Below are 22,500 nucleotides of genomic sequence, written 5' to 3'. Positions count from 1 at the left end.
CCGATCGACATAGCCTTGCGTCGGCCCGTGTGTCCTTGCGTTGCCTACGGAGAGGGTTGACGTGCACACCTCCAAAAATTTAAGAACGCGTCAGTTTCTACGCAACCATAAGCTCTGTGATTGGTTCGCTTGGTAGCACATGATTCCGACAAGATTCCGACTCTCTCGTCGGCCAAAATGCGGAAGCCATGACAGAAATGTCATTTACTTTTTCTGTAATTACTTAATAAAGATTAGAAAAATTATGATAACCATCGTATTATCTTAGTTTAATGTCATTTCAATGCATCATAGAACTTTTATTTACAACAAGCATAACAACAAAAAGATCGCTATTATGCCGCTTTGAGCTTTGAGCTCCGTTGAGTTCCTAACCGGAAGAGGCACAGCACAGGGGCATAGAAAACACACTGCCACCTAGCGATGTGACGGTGTAATTGCAGCGCGGCCTACGCAGAAGTGTAAAGTGCGAGACCCCTTACGTAGTCTACGTAAGCTACGCACGTAAATTCGACGCAGAACTTTAAATCGGCCTTTAGTCAGTCTCTCAGTCAGTCAGTCAGTAAGGTAGTCAGTCAGTCAGTTTCTCAGTCTCTCAGCCAGTCAGTAAGTCAGTCAGTCTCTCAGTCAGCCAGTCAGTCAGTCAGTCAGTCTCTCAGTCTGAGTCAGTGAGTCAGTCAGTCTCTCAGTCAGTCAGTCAGTAAGGTAGTCAGTCAGTCAGTCAGTCAGTCAGTCAGTCAGTCAGTTTCTCAGTCTCTCAGTCAGTCAGTCAGCCAGTCAGCCAGTCAGTCAGTCTCTCAGCCAGTCAGTCAGTCAGTCAGTCAGTCAGTCAGTTTCTCAGTCTCTCAGCCAGTCAGTCAGTCAGTCAGTCAGTCTCTCAGTCTTTCAGTCAGTCAGTCAGTCAGTCAGTCACTCTCTCAGTCAGTCAGTCAGTCTCTCAGCCAACCAGTCAGTCAGTCAGTCAGTCACTCTCTCAGTCAGTCAATCAGTCAGTCAGTCAGTCAGTCACTCTCTCAGTCAGTCAGTCAGTCAGTCAATCAGTCTCTCAGCCAGTCAGTCAGTCAATCAGTCTCTCAGCCAGTCAGTCAGTCAGTCAGTCAGTCTCTCAGTCAGTCAGTCAGTCAGTCAGTCTCAGTCAGTCAGTCTCTCAGTCAGTCAGTCAGTCAGTCAGTCAGTCTCTCAGTCAGTCAGTCAGTCAGTCAGTCAGTATGAACCCTCAGATAATACCTTAGATTAGAGACTGATCAATGAACAGAATCTGCTTTGTGTGGGTGCTGTGTTTCCTGTCAGGGCTTACAGACGGGTGCTCTGTCAGGCCACAGACCTAGCAGAGACTAGAAGGTAGTGAATGATGTATTATACTGAAGGGAGTTGCTGGGTAAAGCACATGAGGCAGTGGGCTGGAGTGATAATCAATAATTATCTGTTGTCTGATGTAATTGGTCGGTGATTAGTTAGTGAAGTTTCTGTTCTCCTGTTGACCACTTTAACGAGGCGAAGGCTGGATGCGTCGCATACACACACACACACACACACACACTCAACGACAATGCTGTCACATACACAGACACTCATCTCATCGATGAAATTAGGTTTTAAGAGAGGAGGAACTGATGGTGTTTCAAAAGGTGCTAAACAATTTTATCTGAAAAATATAAAAAAGTATATTGTTAGGAGAATAAATCGAGTTTGTCTTTACAATGACTGTATTTAAGTTGCCGTAGTAATGACAAGGCACTATTATTATTTTACTCTTGTATGAATATTAACTAAAAGGCATTTTAACTTTGTACTTGAAAAAAAAAAAGAGGAAATGAAGCGTGAATAAAACGGACTGATTCATGTGTTTTAGCCTATAGAGCTTGCTGTCGCTGTGCCTAACTGTGGGAGTCCTGTGCTGTGGGATGTTACAGATACTTTGGAACAAGGTTTCTCAACCACGGTCCTGGGGACACTATGTGTGTTTTCAGCTTGTTTTCAGCTCATCCAATTTACCCCCATTACCAAAACGTTCTCACATGGTCCAAAACCCCCCCCCAACCATTTCGAAATATTCCATGTGCCTGTGTGTGTATTTCAGAAAATATTCTAAAGACTGTCAGTGTCTTCCAGTCAATTAGTTTCCCATTTGATTCGAGCTGATATAATCAGTGTTTAATTGATGCTCTCCTGGAGTGAATTGCAGCGTATGAACGGTACACAGTGGGTCCCCCAGGATCAACGTTGAGAGACGCTACACTAGGCAAATGTTACTGTTATATTTGTGCTCTCCTTATCTACGGCGGCAACATACGCCTCCACCCTCCAGTAGTCAACATTCCCAACTGCAAACAGTTTTGTGTTCAGTTTGATGCTGGTTTTAGTTTTATTAGACGTCTGTTCTGTTCCTGTGGTCTAGGTATCTAAAGGCAGCCGAAGTGTGTGTGTGCGTGTATGTGTGTGTGTGTGTGTGTGTGTGTACGTGCGTGCGTGTGCATGCGACATGCAAGCATGCGTGTGCGTGTGTACGAGAGAGAGTGAGAGCTGTCTTACTGTGAGTTCATTGTGACATATAGCCCTATAGGTGGCGTATATAGCAGTCAGAGTAGGACCTGTCCTTCCATGCTAGCCCTGGTCTCAGAGCCCAGGTGGAAGAACAGATACAGTTATGACACCCTCCTTGCTTCTGTACTGGTGCTGGAAACACTTGAATAAATCAACTGTTTTTGTGCTGAATAAAGTGTCTGTCGTTATTCACCTGCAGGATTTGAGTCCACCACAGCAGTGATATAAACTGCTGGGACCATACTGAAAAATGTCTGCACTGCAATGTAAGTTGCTTTGGATAAAAGCGTCAGCTAAATGGCATATTATATTATATTAAACTGACAGCAGTATGTCGAAAACATTGGTTTGGTAAAGGTCCAGAAGCCAAGTTCATTTTCACTATATGGTACGGGTATAGCTATCAGAAATTAAAGGGGGAAGCATAGGAGGGAAAGGAGATGAGGAGGGAGAAAGGGGAGGAAGAGGAGGTGGTAGGAGAGGAGAGGAGAGGAGGAGGGAGTGGAGGGGAAGAGAGGAAGGAGAGACAAAGGGACTCCACTGCTAAGCTTGGTGGGGCTCCTCTGAATGGTTTGGGCTGCGTTCGTAAATTCGTTCTGAGAGCGCCGGAGCGCACACTCGGTTCAACGTCAAAGGAACCAAGCAATTTGATTGGACAAGAGGCATTCCGTGAGTGCTATCAGATTTCCAGAGCGAGTTTACGAACGCAGCCGTGGTCTTGTAAGCACAGAAATGTGCTAGGCTCGCCCCTGTGGAAACCAAGGAGGACGTATGCTTTCTCATACCCCTGTCCCTCATTGGTCAGCCCTCCTGTCGCTCCGGAGGAGTGACGAAGTTGCTGTTTAAGGGCTCGGGCGCGCGATGAGCATCTGCAGCGCGCACAGTGCCAGCTGTCATCGGCTCGCCGGGAGAGGAGAACGGAGGGAGGCTCGTTGCAGAAACTGAGGTTTTTGAGAATCTGATAAAGAGGGTATGTACAGGAGCAACGGAGGGCGACATATGATCATATTACTTATTTCAACCTTTTCCATCACATTCAAACCCCATCAGCGTTGTTTCGTGATGTATTATATTCGGTGCGTAACGGGGACAGAGCTGCTCGCACAGGGAGGGTCTTTGCGAGAGCTCCTTCTCCATGCCGCACACACACACACACGCGCGCGCGCACACACACACACGCACGCACACACACACACACACACACACACACACACACACACACACACACACACACACACACACACACACACACACACACACACACTCACTCGGGCGTTAACGGGTCTCGATGCTATGATTAATTGATGATCAGTTTTGGTAGGTCTAGACCAAATATCTATATCTATATATCTCTAGCTACTATTGTGCTGTAGATGCGGTGCGCACATATCGTTGTCCAGGGCAGGGCAATACAATTATAGATCGTGTAGATTGTGTGTGTGTGTGTGTGTGTGTGTGTGTGTGTGTGTGTGTGTGTGTGTGTGTGTGCTGCCATTATGTAAGCCGTTTATTCCACCAAAAGGACCGTGGGACAGAGAGAAAAGGCTTGATATGAGAAAGGATGTCTTATTTCTTACCGGAACAGGGCGATGTGCACGTCTTTGTGTCTGTGTGTGTGAAGCACAGAGGCAAGAGGTTAGAGAGAGCCTCACCCCAGTGTATATGAGAGGGTTTGGGCCTCGCTGTGGGTAGGAGTGAGTGGGGCAGAAACCCCTGATGCGGGGTTGGAGACAGTGCAAAAGAAACGCAGCTCAGGTGCCGTGACACACAGATTATCATCACCAACCAATGAATCGATCAGTCAATCAAACATCGTTGACGTCCACTATCGCTTTCCCAAAGGCACTATACGCTTAATCCAGCTAATGATCTCGTTCTGTCTGTGTAGGTGTGTGTGCGTGTGTGAGTGTGTGTGTGTGCGTGAGTACATGGCTGGATGTAAGAGGAACGTGGGGTGTTGTCCTGAGTGATGCCCTAGTTAGTGTTGTTGCTTTTGTAGTTGTTTATCCTCTGTGTGTCTGATTCACTAATGGCTTATTCATGTGTGAGAGAAGACAAGAACCCCCTTCCCCCAGAGTGGAGTTGTGTGCACGCACGCGCCGTGTGTACACGCATTGTGTGCACGCCTTGTATGTGCACGCCTTGTATGTGCACGAGTGTGTGTGTTGGTATTAGATGCCTCTGTTCGGAGGTGGTTTGTAGCATACTCTATCTTCTGGATTGTAAATTCTGACGTTATGGTTAGCTTGGCCATGGCTCTGATATTGCCCTCATTCCATAATGCGGCAGACACGTACGCACACACACACACATTCACACACACACATACAAACACACGCACACACATACACACACCCGCGGCATTGGCTCTGTGAAAGCCGGGCATGAGCCGGCAGCTGTCTGCTCCTCTCTACTCATGTACAGCATGCATCAACTCACACACACACACACACACACACACACACACACACACACACACACACACACAGACACACACACACACACACACACACACACACACACACACAGACACATTTACCTATCACACACACATGCATTACACATGGGTCTACATCCACACAGCCAAGCACATGGACTACTGACTCGCTTTTGATATGGTTAGAAGAAGGAGTTGGTAAGTACACACACAGACACACAGACACACACGCCCAGATGTCAGTCACACCTATTGCGTGTTCCAAATGTGTGCGTCTGTGTGTGAAGGAGAGAGAGCGGGGGCGGTATACTAGCTCATTAGGTATGGATTGAATGTGATATTGGGAGCCAAACTAAATCTCACTGCTGCTCATAATTTAATATTAATTAATGCCCCCTCACGCACATTCTCGACCCCCCCCCCCCTCCCTTCTGGGTGGATGGAAACAAAAACACTGGGTGTGTCCCAGGCAGCAGTGTGTGTGTGTTGGGGGGGGGGCAGCTGGTCATGGGTGTATGTGTGTGTGTGTGTGTGTGTGTGTGTGTGTGTGTGTGTATGTCTTTGTCTATCAGGCCCAGTATGACACACAGCAGTACACCCAGATATACATAAAAATACATAGCATAAAACTAGGTAACACAAAATAGCACTGCACAGAATAGAGCAGCTCCTCTCCCAGACTCCCTGACTCCTTGCTGTGACTGACCCACATGAGTGTGACGCACATGACGCTGTGTGTGTGTGTGTGTCTGTGTGTGTGTGCCTGTGTGTCCGTGTCCGTGTCCGTGTCCGTGTGTGTGTGTGTGTGTGTGTGTGTGTGTGTGTGTGTGTGTGTGTGTGTAAGGGCATGTGTGCATATGCCTGTGAATGGTGTCACTGTGTAGAATGCGTGAGAATTTGATTTTAATTTCCTTTGGCTTTCCTTTGCTTCCCTGACACACACACAGCTTACACAGTGCATGCTGTCTCACACAGACACACACTCACACACACGCAGAGACACACACACAAAAGCACGGCCGAATGGGTTTGGAGCAGGCTGACTGGAAAATACTGTAGCTGTTTGATCCTTTAAATATACGTTATATAGGCCAGGATCTGGATGTAGAGACAGTCAGTCTGTCTGTCTGTCTGCCTGCCTGCCTGCCTGCCTGCCTGCCTGCCTGCCTGCCTGTCTGTCTGTCTGTCTGTCTGTCTGTCTGCCTGCCTGCCTGCCTGTGTGTCTGCCTGTCTGTCTGTCTGTCTGTCTGCCTGCCTGCCTGCCTGTGTGTCTGCCGGTCTGTCTGTCTGTCTGTCTGTCTGCCTATCTGCCTGCCTGCCTGTCTGTCTCTCTGCCTGCCTGTCTGTCTCTCTGCCTGCCTGTCGGTCTGTCTGTCTGTCTGTATTTCCTGTCTGTATTTCCTGTCTGTATTTCCTGTCTGCCTTACCTGCCTGTCTGTTTGATGGTTATTCTTACCTGCTCTGATTTTACCTCAGAGTTAACCGCAGTGTTAACCGCAGTGTTAACCGCAGCGTTAACCCTCGCCTCGCCTCTTGAATGAAGCGATAATGCACATCAGCACCCACAGTGCCAACAAGCCTCCTGTTAGAATTACGAGACTGTAACTCATTCCAAAGGCAGTCGCCTCCCCAGGCAGTGTTCTGCCTAGTCGGCGGCTGAATCTCAAATCGGATCTCTTTATGGTTCTGAACACTTTGCCCGGCTGCCCTCGAAAAGGCGGTACAGGACCATGGCCGCAAGGACAAACAGACTGAAGCTCAGCTTCTACCCCAGGGCCATCCAGGCCCTGAACACAGCAAAGACCTAGGTTCTGGGCCCTTGACAGTCTGGACGGATTGATGGCAGCTGCTGGATTGAAAAAATCAGGTGTAGTGCTGAGGCACAAATGTGTACATTTCAAGCCTGCAAACTGCGACACTTTAAATGAATGTGCAATAACACTATGTGCAATATGACAACCCTAGTCGTTTTATCTGTACAGTATAGTATAGTGGATAGTGTACATAGCCTTTATTTATGTAAACCAGCTCCTTTCCCTTCTTGTTTTTTTAGTTTTTTTTCTTTCCTAGCACCAGGGGAGCCACCCCTCCCAAATGTCGTTGTTTGGTACCTGTACTATAGCAATGACAATAAAGACCATTCATTCATTCATTCATGACAGATTTCTTTGGCGGGGGGCGGGGGGCGGGGGCAAGCTTTTACCGTATTGTGATATTTGTGATGTCACAGGGTGATGGGCAGGGTTTGTGGTGGAGCAGGTGCACAGTGATTGGTTGTTCCTGGGTTGTGTGGCGTTGGCGGTATGGTGTGTCGTTCTGATAGGAGAGAGGAGAGGGGCGGCGAGAAGATGGTGTGTGTGTGAGGTTCGGGTTGGGGGTACACTTATGGGTGCATGTTGGTGGTGGGTGCTAAACTAGTGGGTTGTGTTCCGTCGGCGGTGATGGTGATAAGTTGTGTGCAATGTCTGTGTGTGTGTGTGTGTTACTATAGACTGTTATGCACTATAGAGGTAGACTCTTGAGAGTTCAGTTTGTATGTTGGTGTTTAGTTTGCTCAGCTCGAGGGTGGTGTGTGTGTGTGTGTCTGTGTGTGTGTGTGTGTGTGTGTGTCTGTATGTGTGTGTGTCTGTGTGTGTGTGTGTGTATGAGTGTGTGTGTGTGTGTGTGTGGGGGGGGGGGGCGGGGGTTGCACGGTCTCTGCTGAAAGGCTTTTCATTCTCTGTGCTTTCCAAATCCTGTCTCCTGGGAGACCAGCCCTTTATTCCAGTTACCCAGCCTTGGGGTACAGCTTTACATGCTACACATACACATCTCTCTCTATCTCTCTCTCTCTTGCTCTTTTTCTCTATCTCACCTCCTCTTCTCTGTCTCCCTGCCCCCCATTCTCTCTTTGAGCTCTACTGATACTGTGTGTAGTAGGTGATGCTATTGTGTTCACTCATCAAACGCATAACATATATTGACCATTTTATTTACGTGTCGCCACCTGTGAGCCAGAGGGGTTGGCAAGAGAGAAATAGTTGTTTACTGTCATCTGCATTGCAGTGGTAGGAGAAACCATGTGAGGAAATTACCGAGCCAGAGATTTGGTACAGAGGGAGAACAATAAGGGTCCTAGGACGAAGCCTTGGGGGACCCCACTGGTGATGACGTGTGGAGGTTTGGTGAGGGTCATGGAGGTTGTTCTGAAGGAGATAGGTTAGAGACAGCGCCTTCACACAGGTAGATACAGGTAGGTACAGTGGCGTAGAGACTGACTGGGGGGGTGGGGGTGGATTTGAGGGTTAGGGTTAGGGGTTAGGGTTTGGATACAAAATGGTGATCTGAAAACTGGAAGAGGGGTAACAGTAAGGTTGGAGGTATGGGAGGATCTGGTGAAGACAAGGTCGAGCTGATTGCCCATCTTATGAGTCGGAGGAGAGTGGGACAGGGTAGGCTGAAGGAGGAGAGAAGGTCAAGTATTCCAGACGAGTGAAGCTTCTCTGACTGTGTCTCTAAAAAATATATTTAAAAAATCCTTCTATCACTGAGACTGCCAATGGCCCCTGGCCTGAGCTAGATTCCTCTTCCTGATACAACTGGTGAATTTATGATTCACTTGCTTAGTCAAATGGATTTTAAGTCGCTTTGGAATAAGGCGTCTGCTAAATGCCAAAAATGTAAATGTAATTGTAAATGACTGGATGTCACCCAGTTGCGAGAGTGGTGTGTCGTCCTCAGAGAAGAAGCGAAGAAGGACATCCATCTCAATAAATATCAAATAGAATGAAATACGTAGGCCTAGTAGTTTGGCCTTCCACTCAGGCCTTCCTCAATGGACTCACTCTTTGACTCACTCTTTGACCGTCAGGATGGAAATTACAGTAAACTCTGTAATAAGCCATTGAGCAGTTGTTGTGAATTGACCAGGAGTAGTGTTGGAGTTGGATATAATTAACGTGTCTGTTGCAATGTACCCTTTTCTTTAGTTTTCTCTCCTTTTTCTTTTTTTCTCTCCCTTTTATTTTGTATGTGTATATTTGCTCAGTTATATTATTGCCTCTCCATCAATGTATGCACCATATATACATTTGTATGGTAATTCTGGTTTGAGTTATTTGCTTGTATATGTAACATATATAATTATGACTATTTTTATTTTTTTACTTTTTCAAAAACTCAATAAACATATTGTCCTCTCCTCATCTCCTCTCCTCATCCCCTCATCTCTCCTCATCTCCTCTCATCTCATCTCCTCATCTCCTCTTCTGGTTCAGTTCAGGTCTTTCAGAGTGGTGCAGTCTGCAGTCTCATTTCTGCTTCTGTCAGCCCTCCCACGGCACTCTAATAAACCTTCATTGCTCTGAGGATAATAGATCTGTGAATTATAGATCTGTTGTGAAATACTTTTTAGTATTATTACGGTTAATATTTAATATGGTGGACATGCTAAAAGCTAAGAGGACGTTTTATGTAAGAGAAAGAGAGAGAGAGAGAGAGAGAGAGAGAGAGAGAGAGAGAGAGAGAGAGAGAGAGAGAGAGAGTTAGTGACTAAGCGAGTGACTGAATCATACTGCCACATCTTTGGCCTAGTTCTCTGTGACTACAACTACAGCCCTGGGGCGCTCGGCGGAGTAGCACACTAAGGCGTCAGCCATGTAATAGCAGGGTCCCCGGATCGCTTCAGGCCGTCGACATATCTTACATGTCATCCCTCCTCTCTCTCACCCATCCTTCCTGTCAAACTCTACTGTCTCTATCCCATTAAACCAGAAATGCCCAAAAAACATATAAAAAAAAAAAATACAGCACTGAAATGTTCCCTGCCAGATGTCAAGGGGGTCTAACTTTAATAATCTTATATTTAATTTACAGACAGCATGACGTTTATTCTTCCTTTACAGACAGTATGACAGTATTTATCTTCATGTCTGTGGCTCTAACCATTTTCTGGGCTGGTCTACTGTAAGTCATTATGGTGTAATTGGTATCGTTATGGTGTAATTGATTACCTGCTAACCTCCTCTCATTTTCTCCTCTCCTCTCCTCTCCTCTCCTCTCCTCTCCTCTCCTCTCCCTCTCTCAGGACTATGGCGGCTAACGCAGGGTCCATGCGTATCCTTATAAAAGGAGGGAAGGTGGTGAACGATGACTTCACCCAGGAAGCAGATGTTTACATCGAGAATGGGATAATTCAGCAGGTGGGGCGTGAGCTGATGATTCCGGGCGGAGCAAAGGTGATTGACGCGTCGGGGAAACTGGTGATGCCAGGCGGAATTGACACCAGCGTGCACCTGCAGCAGGGCTTCATGAATGCTACCAGCCAAGATGACTTCTACAACGGCACCAAGGTAGTTTACATACATGTACATGGACATACACACACACACACACACACACACACACACACGCATACACACACACACACACACACACACACACACACACACGTACATGGACATACACACACACACACACACACACACACACACACATACACATACACACACACACACACACACACACACACATACAAGCACGGCTGAGTTGTGACAGGGTCAGTCAGCATGCTCTTACTCTTACATGTGAGGAATTCGGAATCAGCTGTCATACCCAGTGACACACAGCCTCTCCCTCTCTCCCCCCTTCCTGCTCCATCAGGAAACACACACAAGGACAGATAATCGACAATGGAATTTAATCTGTGTACACACACTCACTGATGTCATTGTGAAACAAAAGTAGAACAGCTGCTTCTGTTTTCCTCTGGAAAAGCAACGGTGAGCTCCGCTACCCAACCCCCCTACCCCCCCCCCCCCCCCCCACTACACACACACACACACACACACACACACACACACACACACACACACACACTCACCGTGTAGGCATACGCAGCTGTTCTGTATTCAGTTACTGATGATGATGATGAAGAGGATGATGATGAAGAGGAGGATGATGATGATGATGATGATGATGATTGTGGGCAGAACTGATGGCAGTGGTATGTGGTAGAGGAGGTTGGTAGAGGTAAAAATTGGATGATGGGCTCATTGTAATGCATGGGAATGGAATGAGGTGTGTTGGAAAACACATGCTTGATACCATTCTTCATTCCATGCCATCCATTACAATGAGCGCGTCCTCCAATTTCTACCTCCACCAGCCTCCCCTGGTGTGTGTTGGGGGAGGGGATGTTTTGCGGTGTGGTTGTAGTGTGTGGCTAATTCTTGGCAAGGATTTAGACTAATGGAATGCAAGAGTTGGGTGAGGAGATGGGGGGGGGGGAATCCTGCATATGCCACTCACCCCCCTCATGACCTCGCTACCATGGCAACCCCCCCACCCCCACACTCCCCACTCCCAGCACGCCTCCTCTCCTCTCAGTAGGAATCAGGAAGCCCTCTGGTGTGTTTTGTGTGTGTGTGTGTGTGTGTGTAGGTGTGTGTGTGTGTGTGTGTGTGTGTGTGTAGGTGTGTGTGTGTGTGTGTGTGTGTATGTGTGTGTGTGTGTGTGTGTGTGTGTGTGTGTGTGTGATAGACTGTATTGTGGGGTCTCTATGGTGACTGTGTTGCCATGGTGATAATTAGTGTGTAATTTTGACGGTTAACAATGACCTTATACACCACTGTTCCTTTCATCATCCTCCCCTCCCTCTCTCCCTACCTCTCTCTCTCCCTTCCGCCCTCCCCTCCATGTTAGAACACTATGTCCTCCACACACACACACACACACACACACACACACACACACACACACACACAGAAGGGTGTGCCATATAACGTCCTGTTCCTTAGTTTTGTTTGTCTTTGTGTTATGTTATTTGATTTTTGGTTCCCTGTTTATTTTTTGTTTTACTCTCGTTGTCTTTTGTTTCTGCCATTTTGTTACCTGCCCCTGTGTGTTTCCTGTATAATTGTTTTTCCCACCCTGATTGATTTCACCTGTTACTCATCATCCTTTCCCGTGTACAGGATATAGTCTGTGTGTTCCTTTGTCTCGATGCCAGTTCGTCTTTTGTGCCTCCGTGTCAAAGCGGCCCAGCAATTTCCCAGTGTTTAGTTTTTCCTAGTGTAGGATCTCTGCTTGTTATTTGACCCTGCTATTTGTCTAGTGCCTGACGGGTTCTATGCTTACCTTCTGACTGTTTACTTGTGTACCGAACCCTGCTCTGCCAACTCCTACTGGATTATCTGCCTTTTGACTGCCTACCCGTGTGTCTTTTCTGCAAGTAAAGACTATTCTTTTGGATTTAAAGTTTGGGCATTTGAGTCCCCTGCCTATGTACACACCCATTACAAGAAGAAAGAGGGGGAGGAGGGGGAGGAGGAAGGAAAGCAGGGCAGGAGAGGAGGTGTTCTTCTCTGATGTGATGTGTTGTGATGTGCAGTGTGAGCTGTGAGCCACTCTGACAGGGTGCGATCAGAGAGGTGCAGAGGTTCTGTGTGTGGTGGGGTCTGGTACAGATAGTGTGTTTGAGGGCTTACTGTACAATGTACAGTGTACATCTAGAGAGGCCTGTGATCCGCACTGCTTACCCCCCCCGCCACCCCCCCCCCCACCCCCCCCCCACCCCCCCACCCCCCCGGCCTCCCCAGAGGATTATCAGACACACAGCAGGAGTCGGACACACAGTCTCACGTTAAATTATCTGTTTTGGTGTGTGTGTGTGTGTGTGTGTGTGTGTGTGTTTGTCTCTGTGTGTGTGTGTGTGTGTGTGTGTGTGTGTGTGTGTGTGTGTGTACCAGGGAAGCAGCTGTCTTGTTTGGAATGCTTAGAAGTTTGAAAGGCTTAGATATGCCCTTGCCACAGGGCCTGACTGCTTCTGCATCCAACATGTTAGCCACTTAGCATGTTAGCCATTCGTCTAAAGTAATGAATCAACTGTATATCCCAGTCATTGGAAGTAAGATTCTTTCTGTAGAAGAATAAGTGTCAGAAACAGTCACAGTGCTAGAGAGAGAGTTAGACTGGCACCGTGGCTAGAGCAGAAACAGCCTGATGATAGACCAGTCAGTCACCAGGCAGCTCCTCTCTTTCTTCATGGCAGAGTAAAGGCCAGTCTGCTCTCATTCCAACTGAGTACTTCTAGACAGGCTGTCTGACCTAGCAGGAAACAACAGTCAGAGCTCTGTGCCAGCATTCTGTCTCCCTGTGTCTCTGTCTCTGGGCTCCCATTGGCATGAGCAAAGAAAAGTCGGCCATCTTAAAACTAATATTCCTAATAGGCGGAATGAGACATAACCAGTTTTAATAGAAACATAACCAGTAACCAGAGTTTGTAATACTGTCGCCAGTGTTAGCTGTTTATTAAATAGTGGCAGTTTTATCCAAAAAACATTGTTAAAGACAAGGAACAATAACAACAACTGTAATGTGTATGTTTATGGATGGAATGGATGGAAAACATGGATTGTAATAATTAAGGACTATCAAAACTAAATGAAAGCATGCACTTCATACATCATTTGCACTTCATACATGTTGTCAATAGAATTTTAGTTCTCAAAGCTTCATTGATGATCAGTCTAGGTATTGGAACATTTAAAATCAAGAAGACATGAGTCATGACAACCATAGGTTTAGGGTAGTGTCTTCAGGTGAATGGTTTGTATTCCTGTTTGTATTATTGTAAAAAATACAATAAAAGAAAATATGCATATGGTCAAGATAATGGTAGAACTTAAGTGTTATTGAATATTAATTTAAAATCACATAACCAATCCCTCATCGCTTTAAGATCCTGAGTTAAAAGACAGCCATACCAAAGACCTACCTATCCAATGAGAAAGTTAGGCCCATACAGTTAAATTACCTTAAATTACCTGCCTTCATAATATCGTGCTAATATAGTGCTGTTCCGGTATTGTTGGACTTCGGCCAAAACCTCAAACCCTCAGCTCTGCTGGCGTCACTGTGAGAGCAGATAAAGAAAGAGAGGGAGAGAGAGAGAGAGAGAGAGAGAGAGAGAGAGAGAGAGAGAGAGAGAGAGAGAGAGAGAGAGAGAGAGAGAGAGAGAGAGAGAGAGAGAGAGAGAGAGAGAGAGAGAGAGAGAGAGAGCGAGCAGTGTGAATTTCAGCACACAAGCAAAGCCTGCTGGGTTAACAGCTGGACACACCCAGCAATGAGGCAAACATGCAAGAGTTCTATAGAGATTTCTAAAGTGTATTTTAAGGCAACGTTTGAGAGGATTTGTAATATCTGTTTGTAATATCACATCACCAAAGTTCCATATGAGAGAAACAAATCAACAATATCAGATTTGAAATATAGGATACAGAGCAAAAAGTTACAAAAACACATTACAGCGGTTTCAAACAATTGAAAGGTGGTATTAGTTACAACTGCAGCGTATAAGTAACAGGGGCCCATTTGAAGAAATCTCATAGATGCCATCGGAATAATGTGACAAAGGGTAGCACAAGTTATAACTGGCAGAGAGCCTGGAGGCCATTTTAGATTTAAGACTGTATACTAAAGAGGAAGTTGTAGAATGTGTAGTGTTTGAACCCTAACCCAAAATATAATGTTCATACACAACGACACTCCCCTTGTCTGAGGAACATCTGGAGGACTGATTATTATTGCACACAAACACACACATACAATACACACACACAAATACAATCCACACACAGTCACTGTCACATACAGGCAGAGCCAGGCACAGAGGATGGGGTATCTCTTAACCCATTCATTTATCAATATATTTTTCTCTCTTGTGCCATTTTAGTAAAAACTAACCCTCTGTGTGTGTATGTGTGTGTGTGTGTGTGTCTTTCTATGTGTGTGTGTGTGTGTGTGTGTGTGTCTGTGTGTGCGTGGGGGGGGGGGGTTGCATGCAGTGCATTGTTGTCATGGTTACTCAAAAGTGCCATCCATCCTCCTCAGCCAAATCAGTGCTGCCACTGTCATTTACGTTTACCAGAGAGACAGAGAGAGAGAAAGAGAGAGAGAGAGACAGACAGACAGACAGAGATGGAGAAATGTTTTTTTTGGGGGGGGGGCAGGGATGCTCAGCTCTGCAGTCCAACCACCCCACCTTGTTGCTAATTTCATGTCTGTGTATCAGCTCATGCGTGTATGATGGATGAATTGGCTGTATGACGCTAGCAGGGTTTGGAAAACTGAGTCAGGGTCTTTCAATCCCTCAGAGCGAATATGCTAATAAACAGCCATAACCCCTACACACTGTATTACACTGTATGTCACAAGAAACCGTCTATCTTGTTGTAATAAACCTTGTTCAACCATCCCCTCCCCCTCCCCCCCATCTCACCTCCTCAGGCTGCTCTGGTGGGTGGCACGACCATGGTGGTGTCCCTGGTCCTGCCTGAGCGTGACTGCTCCCTGGTGGACGCATATGAGAAGTGCCGCTCGCTGGCCGACACCAAAGCTTGCTGTGACTACGCCCTGCACGTAGGAGTCACCTGGTGGGGACCAAAGGTACTGTATCCTGATGCAAGCATACACACACGCACACACATGCAAAAAAATGCGCGCACACACAGACACACACACACACACACACACACACACACACAGACAGACTCTCACTCTCTCTCTCTCTCACACACACGTCCAGTGATGAGTGAAACAGATGTGGTTGGTTGAGAGAGCAGATGAACTTTGACCCTAACCCCTATCACCTCAGGTGCGGTCAGAGATGGAGGCGTTGGTCAGGGAACGTGGGGTGAACTCCTTCCAGATGTTTATGGCCTATAAAGACACGATGATGCTGAAAGACTCTGAGCTGTACCAGACCCTGCAGACCTGCAAAGACATTGGGGCGATCGCACGCATCCATGCAGAGAATGGAGAGCTGGTGGCAGAGGTAAACACACTTGCTACACTGTCAGTGTTTTTTGGTCAAAGGAACAGCAAGTTGGAAGGGATGAAACTCATCTAACCCTCTACCCCCTCTACCCCCCTGTACAGTTTCTCTACTGTTAATGAAAAATTATAATAAACTACTGCCAATGGCCCCCTCGCCAGAGCATACAGTAGATTACTTTTTCCTGCTATGACTGGTGGATAGATGATTCACTTACTTGGTCAAATGTATTTGTTGTACGTCACTTTGGATAAAGGCGTCAATGCTAAAAAAGTTAATGTAATCAAGTTATCAGACAAAGCAGCCGCGGTATGAGGTTCTAATGAAACAGAAAGGAACAGAGTGTTGTATGAGAGTAAGGTGCACATATGAGGCGAGAGGAGGGAGATATGTGACAGCAGCTGGTGAAAGCGGGAACAAGTCTGCAACCGAAAAGACTTTCAGACTTTTATCCTGAAAAATGGAAATAAATGTCAACGTTGTTGAAAATCAAGGACACATTCGCAGAATAAAACTCAGAACATTTTGATTGGTTGCCGACTTGTTCCCGCTTTCACCAGCTGCTATCACATAGGGTGTAGGTCAAAATAGGCCACTCTACTGGAGAATATCAACAGTATGTTTACAAGGGACACACTTTAGAAAATAACAAAGTCTAAGGAAGGGACACAGGAGAGAATAATCAAAGTCATAGGCTAACGATCTACCATGGAGACAAGAGCACATAATCCAAGCTGCTGGAAAGATACACACGAAAACACACCTCTCTTAAGGAGAGTCTATGGGACCTAAAACACCTGGGTGTCTACACTCTAATTAGTCTCTTGGGTGGTCTCTGCCATCCTCTGGTGGTCAGACAGAACCATGACAGAATTTGTGTGTGTGTCTGTGTGTGTGTGACTGTGTCTGTGTGTGTGTGTGCGTGTGCGTGTGTGTGCGTGTGTGTGTGTTTACTTCCTCAGGGGGCCAAGGAAGCTCTGGATCTGGGGATAAGTGGACCAGAGGGCATCGAGATCAGCCGGCCAGAGGAGGTGAAGATGTCTACATGTTCACACCTGGTGGACATTAGTGCATTCCTGTGTGTGTTTCTCTTAAGGTCTTGTTAGAACTTAGAACTTAGAACTGTTATTCTTATTTACAGTTGGAGGCAGAGGCCACTCATCGTGCCATTACCATCGCAAACAGGGTAAGCACAGTCACAGTGTGGTGTGTGTGTATGCGTGGGTGCGTGTGGGTGTGTGTGTGTGTGTGTGTGTATGTGTGTGTGTGTGTGGGGGTATATGTGGGTGGGTATGTGTGTGTGTGTGTGTGTGTGTGTGTGTGTGTGCGCGTGCGTGCGTACATATATGCATGCTTGTGTGTGTGTGTGTGTGTGTGTGAGTGTAATAATGTGTGTTTGGTTCCAGGCACATTGCCCAGTGTATCTGGTTAATGTATCCAGTATGTCCGCTGGCGACGTGATCGCTGGAGCCAAGATGCAAGGTGAGTTTTCTTATTGTCGTTCTGAAAACAACTACAATAGTTTACTGACATGTTACGTAATACACACACATTTTCTATCTCTCTCTCTCTCTCTAGGTAAGGTGGTCCATGCAGAGACTACAGTAGCCCATGCTGTGTTGAATGGGATGCAGTATTACCATCAGGACTGGGCTCATGCTGCTGCCCATGTCATAGCTCCACCTCTCCGCCTCGACCCTAACACACCCAACTACCTCATGGGCCTACTGGGAAAGTATGTTCAAGCGCACACACACACACACACACACACACACACACAGTAAACAAAAAAATCTATCAAGTAAAGTCAATCAATCATAAATCAGTCAATCAATACAGAATTTTTAAATATATATTATTTCTTTTTTTATTGTCAAGTGGCACATGTGTCACATGGAGTGCTGACGATATGTGTCCTGTGTGTGTGTGTGTGCAGTGACACTGTGAGTGTGGTGGCGTCAGAGCACCGTCCCTTCAACACCAAGCAGAGAGCCCTGGGCAAGGAGGACTTCACCAAGATCCCCCACGGTGTGGCTGGGGTACAGGACAGGATGAGCGTCATCTGGGAGAGAGGAGTGGTAGGTACACACACACACACACACACACACACACACACACACACACACTCTCACACACACACACACACACACACACACACACACACACACACACACACACAGACACACAGTCTAGCCACACATGCACATGCGCAGGGAGGTCAGAGCCCAGTGCAACTGCAGTAGTGAAACACACACACACACACACACACACACACACATACATACACACAGTCTAGCCACACATGCACATGCGCAGGGAGGTCAGAGCCCAGTGCAACTGTAGTAGTGAAACACACACACACACACACACACACACACACACACACCGGATGGCTCAAGACAGGGTAAGTGATGATGTGTTTGATTGATTGTCAGGTGGGAGGTAAGATGGATGAGAACCGGTTTGTTGCGGTCACAAGTTCAAACGCAGCAAAGATCTACAATCTGTATCCCCGCAAAGGCCGCATCATCCCAGGGGCCGACGCTGATGTGGTGGTCTGGGACCCTGATGCAACCAGGTACTTCACACACACATGAGCGCACTGACTCACATACACATGCAGGCAGGGTTCGAGTTATAAGCTGAACTCTGTGGGGGTCTCCAAAATAACAGTGCGAAATGTTCTCATGCACGCGCGAATCATGCCCACACAGCGATGGGACTGACAAGTTTTAATTAGCTATAGGCAGTAGCGGATTAAGGTGGTCAGTGGCCCTAGGCTACTCCTTTGTGTGAGGACCCCCCGCCCCCATACACAAGCTTCCCCCCTCCCCAAAATATACAACTCACGAGCACCCTGCACACACACACCACTCATAATGCTTTACCATAAAACACTTAAACACTTTAATAACACAATAACACAACAGTGTTAATAATGCAAAGAATAAAAAAAAGTTCAGTGCATTCAGTTCTGTCTCTATTGCTCTCCTCTCCCGTTGTCTCTCTGTTACTGTCCTGTTGTCTGTCTCTCTGTTGCTGTCCTGTTGTCTGTCTCTCTGTTGCTGTCCTGTTGTCCGTCTCTCTGTTGCTCCCCTCAGCTCTAAATGAAAGAAATGAATTAGCTAATTAGTTGGCATGTAAACATATAGTTAGGGTTGGGTACAGTTTGGGTTTTATTCGATACCGGTGACAAATCGATACTTTAAAAACGGTACCGGTACAGAAACATCATCCTCATCCTCAAATCCCAACATATCCTGACGCTACAGCTGCAGGCTACTCATTTCACCACATCAACAGCCCCACATGAAACAACAGCTATAAAAGCGATAGTCACACATGTATCTCGGCCAATAATTTTGTTATTTTTGCTATACAGAAGGAGCGAAAAATACATTAGGTTAGTACACTAGGTTAGTAAAAAGTAAAAGCCACCTTACCTTTACGGAGACAAGATAGACCAAAGTGGTCTGTTTTCAGTAGGCTGACTGGTCTGTTTTCAGTAGGCTGAGTGGTCTGTTTTCAGTAGGCTGAGTGGTCTGTTTTCAGTAGGCTGAGTGGTCTGTTTTCAGTAGGCTGAGTGGTCTGTTTTCAGTAGGCTGAGTGGTCTGTTTTCAGTAGGTAGCAGAGTCCTCAGTAGTAGCAGCAGTAGTAGTAACAGTAGTAGCAGCAGGGCTAACGTTAGGTGTCATAGCAGGTTTCTTTGATAAAAACCCGACATTTTCTAGGCTTGATGACCCGGTCGGCAGCAGTGGCCTTTTTTTGGGCGGCATGGTAGCTACTGTATGTATATACTCCTGTATAGCTAATGAATGAATGTTTGCTTCTCAATAATAGGCTAGGTGCACGATCTCACTACTTCCTGAAAGGCAACTGGTGTCTCACTCTATTGGTTTAATTGATTAATCAGCTGTGCACTGTGTGTTCCAACGGTTTACCGCACAGCTGATTAATCAACCTTTTGCTGTTGCACAATATTCTACTGCGCCCCATGGTGTCTTGGTGGTGAAGTGCAGGCAGTCAAAGGCATACTGTCATTCACAGGAGATTAATGGTGCGCGTAGTTCTTTTGAAAAACGTGTTTATTTTACAATATTTATAATATAAATTAAATAATATTCATTACATTGACATTTTGATCAAATAATAGTTGTGGTAATGTATTATTAGCGACCCCCACAGATTTTTGATTTTACTGCCTTCATGGGAGCTCAGAGAGCCTCAGACCATCTCTATGGGAGCTCAGCTCCCATTGGCTCCCACATAACTCGAACCCTGCATGCAGGCATGCAAGCATGCACTCATGCTCACACACATCACACACACACACACACACTCACACACACACACACATTATCCCCTCTCTCTCTCTCTCTCTGCAGGACTATCTCAGTGACTACGCAGGTGCAGGGCGGAGACTTCAACCTCTATGAGGGCCTGCGTTGCCATGGAGTTCCCCTGGTGACCATCAGCCACGGGCGCCTGGTGTGTGAGAACGGAGCATTCATGTGTGCAGAGGGCTCCGGAAAGTTCTACCCACTCAGGACCTTCCCTGACTACCTCTACAAGAAGATGGTGCAGAGAGAGAAGGTAGGCACAAGCACACACACACACACACACACACACATACGCACATACACACACACTCTTTCTTTCACACTCACACTGCCTCTCTCTGTCTCTGTCTCTCTCTCTTTCTCTCTCGGTCTCCCTCTCTCTCTCTCTGTCTCTCTCTCTCTTTCTTTTTCAAAGATCCATAAACACTGTGTCCCTCTCACTCTCTCTTCCCTCTCTTTCTCTCTACTAGAGTCAGGCTTTGAAGGGAGTGGACAGGACCCCCTACTCTGGTGATGTTGCCACAGTTGGCAACTCGGTTGCCAACTGGAAGAAGGAGGTGTTGCCATTGGATGGGGAAATGCCCGCCAAGGCTGTTTCTCGACATGTTGGGGTCAGAGACCTGCATGAGTCCTCCTTCAGCCTCTCAGGTTAGTGTGTGTGTGTGTGTGTGTGTGTGTGTGTGTGTGTGTCTGTGTGTGTGTGTGTGTGTGTGTGCGTGTGTGTGTGTGTGTGTGTGTGTGCGTGTGTGTGTGTGTCTGTGTGTACATATGCACCTGCAGTTTGTGTGTCTGAGCTAATGATAGTATGAAAGAGCATTGGTGCATGAATGACTCAGATCTTGTTTTCTTGTTTTCCCTCAGGAAACCAGGTGGACGACCATGTCCCTAAGAGATCTTCTGCCCGCATCTTGGCCCCACCCGGTGGCCGCTCCAGCGGCATCTGGTAACCAACCACGGATACTGGATCTTCGGCGGTCCTAGCAACGGCAGGCACCACAGCTTTTGTACATTTCTGAGCAACCAGGAAAACTGCACTGATTTTCTACCACGGGGTTGGAGAGATTAGCTATGGGGAAATAAACCCAAGCAACATGGTTTCTAATTGGTTGAAGATCTAATTGACGGTCTGTGATTTGCTAAAGTGAGTCTGGAAATTAAATTGATGTCTGATTTGAGTGATTTGAGTGATTACACTGAGATATACGGTTATGAGAGAAGGGCAGTGAACTAGTACAGAGAGTTCAACTCTATTGAACAGGTTTTGCCAAACCTAAACTTGGTCTCACGAGAATTAATCAACATAAATTATTACACATTGTCTATCACAGGAGGCCGCCAGACCAGGAAAAGTATGTAAACAAACTTCTGTGAAAGATCAAAACCAGTACAGTTTTTGATGTGTTGATGAAATTGGTGTTAACTGAGATATTTAAACAATGGTAAAATTATTTAAACCACTCACTCACCTTCAAACTCTCTCTCTCTCACAAACAGACACACACACACACACACACACACACACACACACACAGACACACATACACACACACACACACACACACACACACACTCACACATTCACGCACATACATTCATAGACACACCATAGCTGTAGAATAGTTATGAGGCAATGTGCTTTTTGTCATCATGTCCTCCTCATTAACATGAATATCCCTGATTTCTGTTTGTGATGGTACCACCCCTGTGGTCATCTCCCAGTATTATAGTTTAGGGTTATAGTTTTTAACAGTGATATCATGTTTTAAAATGAGCTGCTCTGTATGGTGATGAAATCCAACTGCTTCAAAATCGCTCTGACCTCTCAACTGACAACAGACTGGGTTCAGAGGTTAAAGGGTCAGGATGACCCCACTTCCACTGCCACGTTCAACTAACTGAACACTGCACACCTCAGCTCCAGTCCAGTATAGGAGAGAGGAAGAGATGGAATGGGGGATAGGGGAGGAGTCAAAGTGACCTCACTGAAAGAAATGTCACTCACTCTGTCTGCACCTCATCCTTTAATATCTCCACAAAGCAGGTAGATTGAGCTGCACAGTCTCACAGACACTAATGATTCCTATCATTTACACTTGAACCTTGTCATCTGTCTTGTGTATGTTTCCCATTCCTGCCAAACAGTGTTATATTTAAATATGACCACATCTCCTTATGTATGAAATATATATTGAGGTTATCTTTATTTTTTAGTAGATGAAATATTTGTGCCAATGTGAATCACTGTGCCACACCCCTGCATGAGCACTACTGTAACAACTGCTGTATTTTTCTTTTTTCATCACTACCTTTAATCTTGAAGTTTCTATGGTTGGATAGTTGTTTTGAAGACACTGTGACTGGTTAGT

At 46.3% G+C, this 22,500-nt stretch overlaps 2 protein-coding genes across 4 annotated transcripts in view; both read left to right on the top strand.

Annotated features, from left to right (window-relative positions):
* The window catches only part of dnmt3aa (DNA (cytosine-5-)-methyltransferase 3 alpha a), a 31,375-nt gene extending 29,524 nt beyond the window's left edge, over positions 1–1,851 (top strand). For all 3 annotated transcript variants that reach the window (XM_080526847.1, XM_080526845.1, XM_080526846.1), the window contains one exon: positions 1–1,851. This exon is cut by the window's left edge and continues 1,577 nt beyond it. The gene's annotated coding sequence lies outside the window, so the exon portion shown is untranslated.
* Positions 1,852–3,446: 1,595 nt separating this feature from the next.
* On the top strand, positions 3,447–21,130 carry LOC308153654 (dihydropyrimidinase-related protein 5-like). The gene is made up of 13 exons (XM_080526849.1): positions 3,447–3,514; positions 10,047–10,311; positions 15,248–15,406; positions 15,615–15,794; positions 16,757–16,825; positions 16,936–16,980; positions 17,201–17,276; positions 17,373–17,529; positions 17,731–17,872; positions 18,230–18,372; positions 20,180–20,387; positions 20,605–20,782; positions 20,996–21,130. Exons 2-13 carry the CDS (start codon positions 10,051–10,053, stop codon positions 21,079–21,081), a joined length of 1,704 nt encoding a protein of 567 aa, XP_080382975.1. The 5' UTR covers positions 3,447–3,514; positions 10,047–10,050; the 3' UTR covers positions 21,082–21,130.
* The last annotated feature ends 1,370 nt before the right edge of the window (positions 21,131–22,500 follow it).

The sequence above is a fragment of the Nansenia antarctica genome (assembly GCF_963989245.1).
Source record: "Nansenia antarctica genome assembly, chromosome: 3".
Taxonomy (NCBI): domain Eukaryota; kingdom Metazoa; phylum Chordata; class Actinopteri; order Argentiniformes; family Microstomatidae; genus Nansenia; species Nansenia antarctica.
The sequence above is the reverse complement of the archived record's forward strand: the minus strand, read 5'-3'. Positions and strand labels throughout refer to the sequence as shown.